The following is a 10,927-nucleotide window of genomic DNA, read 5'->3' as shown; positions in this document are numbered from 1 at the left end:
TAAACATTTACCAGTGTGGCACTGGGCAGAGGCCATGCCTCATAGCGGGGATGGGAGGGGCTGGACCAAATTTCAGAGTCGGGATAAAGCCAACAAGAGTCCCTCTCCTTTGTCAAGTTTATTTTATTAAAATATACAGGACTGAATATTGGTGGGCGCTGAGAACAGGCACCACCCGCCTAGGCTGCTTCCAAGGGAGACACTTTCTGCCATGCAGACATGCGGCCAGTTTGCATCCCAGAGTGGGAGCCAGACCCCTCCTGGTTGGACGTACAGCCAGTCTGGCCCAAGGCCGGGGTGGGCAGGGCATGGTGGTGACCCTCTCCTTTGGCCTTGGCCCCTGAGAAGCAAAGCCACACCAGCTGGGAGGGCTGGGCTGAGGGGGTGGGGATGGGGATGGGGGAGAATATCCCTGAGCCGGGGAAAGCTGATGCCCTCCTGGAGGAGGGGAGAGGGAGCCCCCAGTCAGACTGGAGATGGGTGTCAGTGCAACTCCAAGGGGGAGGACCACCTGTGTGTGGGTACCAAGGGGTCCCTGCGGCCGAGCCAGGCCAACCTCCATGGCCTCCGCCACCCTGCCCTTCCTCTGAGGGCCCTGCTCACCCTAGGGCCAGGCCTGAGCAGAGATGGGGTGGCAGCCGATGGAATGTATGCTTTGGGAATGTTCCTGGGACGGTCCGTACTGCCTGGGACTGGGTTTCTTCCTGGGGCGGCCTGGGCAGGCGGGAGCAGCCTCTCTCTCTCTCTCTCCTGGAAGTTTCTGTTGACCTGCCACCCGGTCTCTGGCCCCTTGGCCCTCATTGCTGGCGCTGGCTTCAGGCTGACGCCGGCCTCCATCCTCAGAGCAGAACCCAGCCAAGCAGAATCCCCGGGGTTTGTGCTTTTGAACGTTGGTGAGCTGGGATGGGCGGGGGGTGGGCTTCAAGCCCGCCACTGCTCTGAGGCACAGAACTGACCCTCCACAGAACCCTGGGGCCACCTGATGGGGGCTGGTGGCACCCAGCCCTCAGCCCAGCAGGAGGACATGGGCTCCCCTCGTGGGCTGCGGCCTGAGCTGCTGGGGGCGTTTGTGCTTTTTGTATGGGGTTTGGGGTGAGTCTGTGTGGAAGCACGGCTACAAGGCTCCAGGACCGTAACCAGGAAGAGGGGGCTCATCCAGGCTGCTGGGCTCAGGGAGATGGGGGCCAACAGGAAAGAGGGAGGGAGAAGTCCCTTCCCAGGCCTGCTCTGCCCGCCCGGGCTTCCTGGGGGTCAGGCTCTGAGCCATGTGACCTCTTCCCAGGACCCACAATGACCTGGGTGCCTGAGGGGTGTGGGCAGGCCCCCTGCTGCATCCCCACTGAGCCAGCCTGGGGGAGGGGAGGTGGAGTTGGCAGACGGTTCCCCTCAGGTTCCCCATCAAGAAACCCCCAGCTAGAAAGCCCCCTTCCTGGGGTGGAGGAGAACAGAGCCCACTGGTCCCTCACCACCGGGGCTCCCACCAGCTCAGTGGACCGGCTGGCGTCCTGGGACCCAGGGAAACATTTCCAAGAAGCAGCTGCCTCTAATTACCACCTCTTTCCTAGTCTGAACTCCCTTGACCCCCAGCTGCCCCTCCGGGGTCCTGGGGTCAGAGCCATCCTGGAAGTGTAGTCAGTGGGCAGGGAGTGGCTTGGGGAACGAGAAGGCCAGAGCAGTCTTCAGAGCCTGGCCCCTGTGTGGTGGGAAAGGAGGGTGGCAGAAAGGAGGGGCGAGTGGGCTCCCACGGGAGCGGCCTTTGCTCTAGAGCCTGGACCCTCCTTGGCAGGGGAGGCAACACACAGCGGCCAGTGGCCTGAAGACATGGCTCTTTCAGCTGCCCACTCGGAGGCCTGGGAGGGGGCTGGTGGGAGCTGTGTGGCTCTCATCACCTGGACCCAGGTCCCAGCCAGACTCAGCCCCTCCCTAACCTTTGTCCCCCCGCACCTGCGAGCCCAGAGGAAGGGTGTGCGTGTGCGTGTGCGTGTGCGTGTGTGTGTGTGTGTGTCTGCAGCAAACTATTCACTTTGTGCAAATATATTAGAAACAAGTTTCTCCTGGAGGCTGCTCCTGGCATCTTTGGGGCAGAGGTGGTAACAGCCACTCAGGGACACCCCTCGCCCACAAGCGTCCTAGATGACGTTCTCGAACAGCTGCATGGAACTCATGATGTTCTCGTCCTGCATCGAGAGAGGACGAGAGGCCTGGTCAGCTCCGGGCTAGCAGGGCCCAAATCCAATGTCACTGTGAGCAGATTCTCGTCAGGGACCTGGAACCCTCCAGGGACTCTGCCTGTCTCACTGGGCGAAGGGGGAGCTGTCAGGCACAGCCTGTCTCCAACCCCAGGGCCTGATGGTCAGGCCGTCTGGGAGCTGTTAACTCACTGATGGACCAAGCCGTCCCACCCCCGGCTGAGCGCCCAGATGGAGGCCGGGGGCACCCGAGGGGCCGCCCGGGGGGTGAGGCCGACGGCCGAGGCCAGCGGAGGCCCGGCGTCCTGGCCCCTGAAGGCGCTCTGCATGGGAGTGTCAGCAGCAATGCGGGGGCTCCAGGCTCCTTCCCCAGTGTGACCCTGTCCTGAGGGCTCCACGTCTCTCCCCTCTGAGGGGAGCCGCTGAGGGACGTGTGCCCGGCTGGGCTGTGGGCTGGCAGGGGCAGGACACCGGGGTCCCCAAGCCCTGACGCCGCCTACCTTCTGACAGGTCTCCAGGAACTCATCAATGGTCACCACCCCATCCTGATTCCGGTCCATTTTCTGCAAGTCAAGCCACGCCCTCAGTGAGTCTGTGTCCCACCAGGCCGGCCCCTGCCCCAGGCCTGAGGACGTGCCAGGGGGCGGGTGGTGGGCTCCTTCCACCCCAACCCGTCCCCTCTGTCCTCTCCCCGGGATCCAGGCCACGTAAAGTGCCCTCTCCAGCCACGTCCACCACGCGGCCGACCTCTCTGGGGTCTCCCCAGTCTGTCCCCCACCCCGGACACTTTCCAGCAGCTCTCCCGGGCTCCTGCTCCCCAGAAAGCAGCCCCGTGCTTGTCGGACCCCCTCACCTTGCTGACAGGCAGCCAGAGCAGGTGGAGCAGCTGAAGTCAGGATGGAGGCATGTCTAAAGGACCCCCAGCAAGTGGGAGGCGGAGCCCTAGCTCCGTCAGTCCCCACGGATACAAAGCAGTCACCCCGACCCTCTCCTCCTGCAGAGAGGTCCCTGGCGGAGCGGGGGGCAGCTCTTGGAAGGCACAAGAACACTGCTGGGGGGTGTCGGCGACCTTGGAATATGTGAGCCCCTGCCTGCTCTGAGACGCAGTTTGGCAGATCAGTGAGCGGGGATGGCTTTAATCGTTCCTTGGGATCCGGACAACCAGCCCGATGGGGGATGCAAGTTGAACCTCCTCGTGGGGGCGGGGAGGCCCACAGAGGGGAGTGGCAGGCCCAGGACTGCCCTAAGAGCGGAAGCCCCTTCCTCTTCCAGCCGCCCTTCCCCGCGCAGCCCGGGGCTGGAGCGCTCACCTGGAAGAACCTCTCCACGTGCTCCAGGGGCGCATCCTCCCGCAGGATGGGGTAGGTGTGGCGGCCCATCATGTCATAGATGGACTTCATGATGGCCAGCATCTCCTGCAGGGGGGCCGGAGGGGCTGGCCTGAGCCTGGCTGTAAGGAGGTGGGGTGAGGGTTCGAGGGTCTGAGGGGAGGGGCTGCATCCAAGTGTGGGGGGCACCTCAGGGGCGGTGGTGAGTGAGTGGCCAGGGCTGTGGGAGCTGGAGAGAGGCGAGCTCACCCTCACCCAGTCCACTCAGCGCAAGCTTCTATCTCTCCAAGAGCAGTTGGAGCTAGATTTTTAATGCAATCTCCAGAATTTGAAACGGTAGCAACTATTTCAGAGACAGAAAAATGTTTGGGCCAGACGAAGCCAGACTGTGGGCCTGTGTGGTCAGGCACCCCCCTGCCCCCGTCTGCACCCTGCCTTAAGGGACCACACTGCTCTCCCTCAATTGGTGGGAGCCAAGGCCAGCTCCCACCCCTGCTCCCAGCTTCTCCACTTGTGTCTCCCTCGGGACCTCTCCATAAGAAAGGATGATCCAGGACACCTGTTGAACGGGATCGAGACACGTGGTGAGGGGCACCAAAGCTCCACGTCCCCTGCACCCAGGTATCCAGGCCTGAGAGCCCGGGAGAGGAGGAGAGGTCCTGGCTGCTGTCCCCTCCAAGGCCAGGCTGTGAGCTGTGTCTCTGGCCAGGGAGCGGGGACAGGAAGCCAGGGCAGCAGGAGAGAGGAGGAGAGAGGCTGGGGATATAGAGCAGTGGGGTGGGGGGCAGACAGGTCACTCCCAGCCTCCCCAGCCACCCCCGTACCTCTTTGGTGATGTAGCCATCCTTGTTAATGTCATAAAGGTTAAAGGCCCACTTGAGTTTCTCGTGGACTGTTCCTCGCAGGAGGATGGAGAGACCAACCACAAAGTCCTGTGGAGGAAGGGGAGGGGGAGGAGTGACGGTCCAGCGCTCAGATTCTATTTCCAGTTCGCGGTGTGGCTTCCACTGAAATTCACACCTGTATAGGTGAGGCACCTCCATCACAGAGCGGGCAGATGGTGTCCATCAGGTCAATACAGTGTGAGTGTGAGTGTGTGTGTGTGCGTGTGCCTGTGAGTGTGCATGTGAGTGCGCATGTGTGTGGCGGGGATGGCACAGTGGCTGGAACTGATCATCTCAAATAAAGACACTCAAACGTATGGTGTCTTAGACCCATTTAATGCATTGCCACTGACAGAGAAGGCCTCGGGGTGCTCCTTTAATGAAGGGGGTGCTCTATTTTCACTTTACCAAGTGTCTGCGTGTCAAGCTGCTTAAAAACTTACAGCTTAAAAACTAAACTAACAGTGCTCAGTTCTGGGGTCATGCTATACCTGTGTGCAGTCACAGGTGTGACAGACAGTTTATTACTAATGCGAATGAACGTTCGAATGGCTTCCGTGTGAAAACTTCAACTGTTTTTTTATAACAGTTGGTAGGAAGCAAGTCTTTCCTGCCCCTTCCAGAAGGTTTGCAGGTTAAGCCCTCCCTGCCCCATGGGGTCCTTTCAGGCTGCTCCGAAAGAAGGGGAGCAGAGAAGGGCTGTCTATGGGGGGGAATGGAGGACAAGCAGGGAGGGACAGGGCTTTGCACCACGGGGCTTGGTCCCACTCAAATTTTATTTTATTTTTTAATTTTTTATTTATTTATTTTTAATTTTTAAATTTTTTTATTATTATTATTTTTTGCAGTACGCGGGCCTCTCACTGTTGTGGCCTCTCCCGTTGCGGAGCACAGGCTCCGGACTTGCAGGCTCAGTGGCCATGGCTCACGGGCCCAGCCGCTCCGCGGCATGTGGGATCCGCCCGGACCGGGGCACGAACCTGTGTCCCCTGCATCGGCAGGCGGACTCTCAACCACTGCGCCACCAGGGAAGCCCTCAAATTTTATTTTTTATCTTTTTGGCCACGCCATGTGGCTTGCGGGATCTTAGTTCCCTGACCAGGGATCGAACCCAGGCCCCAGCAGTGAAAGCGCTGAGCCCTAACTCCTGGACCGCCAGGGAATTTCCCCCACTCAAATTTTAGATTTTCTGGATTAGAGGAAGCCTGTATCATGAGAAAGGAAGACTAAGGGAAACAGAGAAAAGCAGTCTGGATGAAACAAAAAATTATTCCAGGAGAAAAAAATACTTAACATAAACTATTAGATTCAGAGATTAGATATCTGGCATCCCTACAATAAGAATAGGATGCTATAAAAAAGGAATACTTGGGAACAAAAAAGAGCTCTTGGAAATTAAAAATGAGAAAGCAAAATGACAGACTCAGAAGAAGGGCTGGAAAAGCACGTGGAATCTTCCATAAAGCAGCGTGAAAAGGCAGAGCTGGAAAATAGGATAGAAAGGCGGATAATGAGAGGTCCACTCCAGAGGGACCGAAACTTGACCAGCTGGAGTTCCAGGAAGAGCCGGAGGAAACGGAGGGAAGCGTGTCCAAGAGGCAATGAAGGGGAAGACTGAGTGTTCAGGTCCTGCCGAGGACCTAACGATGCGGGGAAACAGCCCACGGTGTGACCTGCAGGCACGTATCACGAGACACTTCAGAAAACGGGTGCAAGGACAGGATCCTACAAGCTTCCAGAGAGGAAAACAAAACCAAACAGAAACAACAACAACAATAACAAGATCAGGTCCTGTACGCAGGGTCGGGAATCAGCAGGACGGCTTCCGCCGTGGCTCTGGTCCCACACAACAGATCAGGCAAGAGTGAGAACGGAACGAAGTCACTTCCGGGCGTTCAAAGGCTCAGAAATTCCCTCCCACGTACTCTTCTGTAGGAAACTCCTGCAAGACATGCTTTTGAAAAGAGAGAGTAAAGCAAGGGAGAAGAAGATGAAGGATTCCAGAACCAGGAGACCCAACCCAGGAGAGAGGGGAAGAGGTCCCCAGAGGGCACCCAGCACCAGGATGATGGAGCTGGTCGAAGGCTAGGGAGATGCCCGTTCAGATGACTGGAGAAGGACGGCGTTGAATCACTGACGAGGTCACAGACACCAGGCAAACGACAAATCGGGACCACAGTTAACTGAAGGCAAAATAAAAATGTGTGCAGGGAAGGGGAACGTAATCACAGTTCACTGCAAGGCTCATCTGGGGAACAAATTCACATCACGAGTAAACCGAGAGCGCTTATCCAATCTGAACTCCATCGTCCTGGAAAGCCAGGGGATGGCAAAGGCGTGTGTGCAGAAGACCCAACTCCCCACCTGTGCAGGGAGTCAATGGGCAGCATCTAAAGCTGGGCGGTCGGGACGGAGCAATAACACGATGCTATTAGGCGACAAGAAGACAGAGTGACAATCGGCTAAAACAAGGGAGGTAGTTGCTTCTTCGGGTATATCTGGGGGGTGGTAACCGCTGTTGTTCCAAAGCACATCCTGTAAGTCTACTGGAGCCTGAAAGTCCTGTGTGTGTATAAGTGAAGAAAATAAAGATGTGCGAAGGGAGAAACAGTGTGATATTTCTTATGTGCCTGAGTTTGAGGAATGCCAACCACTGAAGCTGAGCTCGTGTGTGATTTACAGAAGTAGTGAAGAGTCAGCGCATTCCTGAAGCCACATCACGCCTCTTCCCTGGGGTCTGACGGGCTTTCCCAGTGGGAGGCAAAGGCTCGGACTCCTAAGCTGGGCACCAGGGAACGAGTGGGTCCCGCACAGTACCCACTCTTCCCGTGTGGGCATGGGGGAACCTCGGCACCACTGTCCTCCCATCCAGTCTCCTCAGATGCCGTGTAGCCACACTCAGCCACACTCAGGACTGTCCCTACTCGGTGTCCCTTAGCGGGTGTGTAGGATGATAGGGACGGTGCTAGGAGAGAGGTGGGTCGGAATGTCCCTTGCGAGATCACTGGCCCGTCCCCAGTCACACACAGAGGACCCCAAGTCTAGCCAGCCCACGTCCAGGTGCTGGTTCTACATTTCCAGCCGCACACAGCACAGCTTCACGTGGGACTGCCGCTCGTCCGAGCTCCTTGGTCTCAATGCCGAGGTGTATGAAGCCCATCGTATCCACAGCCCCTGCTCTGTGCTGTCCCTGAGCGGCTCCTCAGTGACACGGGCTGGGACAGCCCAGAGCGCAGAGCAGGAGCTCAGTGTGGGGCGGGGGTGATTAGATCACGGGGCTGCAGGCCTTCCCGAGGGTACTGACCACAGCCATCATCTGGCCAGTGGCACAGGGAGCGAGTTACTGCAGAGGCAGGTAATGGACAGGGCAGCCACCAGGCCTGAGGTTTGCTTGTTCTGCCATCTACTTACTCTTTCAGGTGAGGGCAGGGAAGTTACAATATTTCACCATATCAATAAACTCGAATTAACATGTATGTGTATTATCCCAAGAATATACACAAAGGATGGGATCATTGTAAATATCGATAAGCTGACCTGACTTTCTGTTTTACGAGCACGTTGAGAGGTTTGGTCTGAGGGAGCGAGGAGGGCTCAGTGTCTCCCCCCAACCCCTCTGGATCCTTCCTGACCACAGGGATTCCCCACCCACGGTGCACCCAGGATCAGGCCCTGCCCGTTGGAAGGCCCCTGGGAGATACACGGCCCCCTCCCTTCCTGAAAAAGGCCTCCTAGAGCAGAGCATTGATGTCAAGATGCCGAAGGTGAACAAACAAGAAGGTCCCCAAGGTAAGCAAGCCTCCCCATAAGAAATCGGAGGAATTAATTTCAAGAGGGAGAAGCATGACCTTCTGAGAAGGTGCCTAGCAGAAGGGGGTCAGGTCAGCGCCCCTGCGCAGCCACTGACAGCACCTCCCCAACAAAGACCCACCATCGACCCCCTTAAAGGGACCACGGTGAGAGAGGCGACCACGGGAGGGTGATGGAGACCTTCCTGACACCCGCCGCTATGCGGGGGCCCTGCTAAGCTGTCTGGTCATCTGATTCCTGAACGAGAAACCATCACCGAAGTCCCTGTTGGGTCCGTCACACAACTGCTTCTCACACTTCATTCCCAGGAGCCTCGGGCACCTCTTAAAGGACACACAAGAAACTGGCCACAGGGGTGGGACCAGGGAAGGAAAATGGATTTTCCCTGTTTACTCCTTTGTACTGATTGAATTTTTACCATGTGCAGGCAAAACTGAAAACAAAAAGGCTGAAAACACTATAAGTTCACAAATCCACTAAGGGTGTGGCCCGGGGAAGGTGAGACCCCTGTGGTCACAGAGCTGGCGGTGGCCTTGGGCTGCCCCACCCCGGCCGAGGGTCAGCGAGCGGGCCTGCTGGAGCGATAAGGGAAGCCGAGAAGCATCTTGAGTTATTATTACCCCAGCTGGCACAGGGGCTTTCTCTCTCACTTTCCCGTCAGCCGCCCTTGGCCTTGGAAGCCGAGCTGGGGGGTTATCGATCAAGCCTGGCTCTCAGCAAGGTTTTCCTCTCCGAAGAGGTTTCAGCTTTTCTCCTGCAGCTATTTTTAGGGGCCTGGGCTCCACAGCTGGGGCCTCAGTGGAGCCCACGTGCTGCCCACACAGAACCCAGGCAGGGCGCTCCTGGGGGCAGGCGGCTGGGGCGGGGGTGGGACAGGCAGGCTCGCTCACAGTGCTGCTGGGACGACCCCTGAGCCTGCTCGGGCAGGGATGTTCTGCCTGTTTTCGGGCAAGGGGCTAAGTTCCAGGGCGGGGTGCCCGGATCTCCTTAGCACAGACCTCTAGTTAAACCTTGCCCCCTTTTCAAATGCAAATTCACGTTGGGTCACTACCGCCTCAGTGCACCTTAACAGCTCCCTTGGCTTGGCGGGGCTGGAATGGAAGGAAAGGCTGAGAATAGGGTAGCCAGACGGCAAAATCAGATTTCACTGACTTCACAGTCAGGCCCAGGGCCAGCCAAGCAGAGTCCACTCGTTCCCTGGGTGACGCACTGGACCGTTTACACCAGGGTCATGTCTGAGCCTCTGGTGGCCCCGAGGGGGTGGCACCGTGGCCGGGAGATGCAGGACCAGGGGACATGGGAGGGGTCGACAGGGACCTACCTCAAAGCGGATGGCCCCGTTCCCGTCTGCATCGAAGGCGTTGAAGAGGAAGTGCGCATAGGTGGTGGAATCTGGGGAGACCAAGGGCAAGGCTGGGAGTGTCGGGGCCGCCTGAGCCCCTACCCCCAGCACCCTCGGTATATTGCTGCTGAGGCCTGGGCTGGAGTCCCCCCCTGCCTGCCGGATAGAGGCAGCACCGGGCAAGGGATGCTGGGGAGGGTGTGTGTGGGGGAGGGTCCCCTCCCCATAAAAGGGATGCCCACCCTCTGCAGGGCTGCCACAGGGAAGCGGGAACTTTGGAGGAACTAGGGGCCTGGCCTCAGACTCACCTCCTTGAGGGAAGAACTGGGAGTAAATCAGTTTGAATGTGTCTTCATCCACCAGGCCCGTGGGGCACTCCTGCAGCAGGAAGGCACCCCTCTCAGTAATCCCAGCCACCCCCCTCCCACACCCTGACTCCACAGGGCCTGGGCTCTCTCCTCCCTCTGGGGGACACCTGCCGCCTGAGGCACCGCTGGGCTCCACCAGCCCCGTGCTGGGGAAAGCCTGGGGGGTGGGGTGGGCACGGCGGGAGGGGGTGGTGAGTCCCCTCATGCCAGGTTGGTCCCTCTGCAGGTTCCTCCCCTGCACCAGCATCGAGACACACAGAAGGGGGTGTGGTGCCTCAGAACACTGACTCTAGGACCTGGCCCACCCCCCAGACAGCTCTCCCACAAAACACAGGCCCCATAAAGGCCCTGGGACATTCACTGTGCCATGGGAAGTGTCAGAAGGTCTGCCTGCGCCCTGCAGCCAGGGACAGGAAAGCCAGGGGGATCAGGGCCTCTCCTGGGGGGATGGGGGGCACTCACATTCTTGAAGCCCCTGTAGAGGGACTGCAGCTCCTTCTTGGTGAACTTGGTTTGTGCCTGCAGCTGGTCCAGCCCCTCCGGCTGGTGGCGCACCGTGGACAGCTCCAGCTCACTGTCGCTGCTGTCTGGAGGGGGATACAGACCCAGGAGGGTGGAACATGCGGCCCCGCCCCATCTTGCTCCAGTGTAAGGGGCAGAAGTAAGGGGTGGAGGGACTCTCCTCGAGCGACTACCATGTACAGTCACCCAGGCTGTGCACTGCACAAATGTACAGGCTACAGAGGAACAGCACACTCAGGAGTTGTGCCTCCTGGTCTCTCTGCTGCCCTGCTCCTCACATGGAGTGGGCCCTGCCCGCTGGCCCCACCTTGAGCGTGGGATGGGGATGAGAGCTGGGAGCAGGCCTTGTCCTGGAGAGACACTGAACAAGGGGAGGTGGGAGGGAAAAAAACAGCAGACAAGCACAGGGGACCTCGACCTTCAAGATCCAATTCCTGGACCACCTCCTCCATGCGCCTCTCCCCGCCCCGATTTCCCCCAGGAA

At 58.6% G+C, this 10,927-nt stretch overlaps 1 protein-coding gene across 1 annotated transcript in view; it reads right to left on the bottom strand.

Moving 5' to 3' along the window:
• Nucleotides 1-2,129: 2,129 nt before the first annotated feature.
• KCNIP3 (potassium voltage-gated channel interacting protein 3) overlaps nt 2,130-10,927 on the bottom strand; it is a gene marked incomplete at both ends in the record, with an annotated part of 88,256 nt that continues 79,458 nt past the window's right edge. Inside the window, 7 exon segments of the mRNA XM_082672789.1 lie at nt 2,130-2,177; nt 2,690-2,752; nt 3,500-3,604; nt 4,342-4,449; nt 9,533-9,603; nt 9,862-9,931; nt 10,384-10,508. Coding sequence (XP_082528915.1) covers nt 2,130-2,177; nt 2,690-2,752; nt 3,500-3,604; nt 4,342-4,449; nt 9,533-9,603; nt 9,862-9,931; nt 10,384-10,508 — 590 coding nt within the window.

Source organism: Grampus griseus (assembly GCF_964374135.1).
Source record: "Grampus griseus genome assembly, chromosome: 15".
NCBI classification, from domain to species: Eukaryota; Metazoa; Chordata; class Mammalia; order Artiodactyla; family Delphinidae; genus Grampus; species Grampus griseus.
This window is presented reverse-complemented; position numbering and strand designations above follow the sequence as displayed.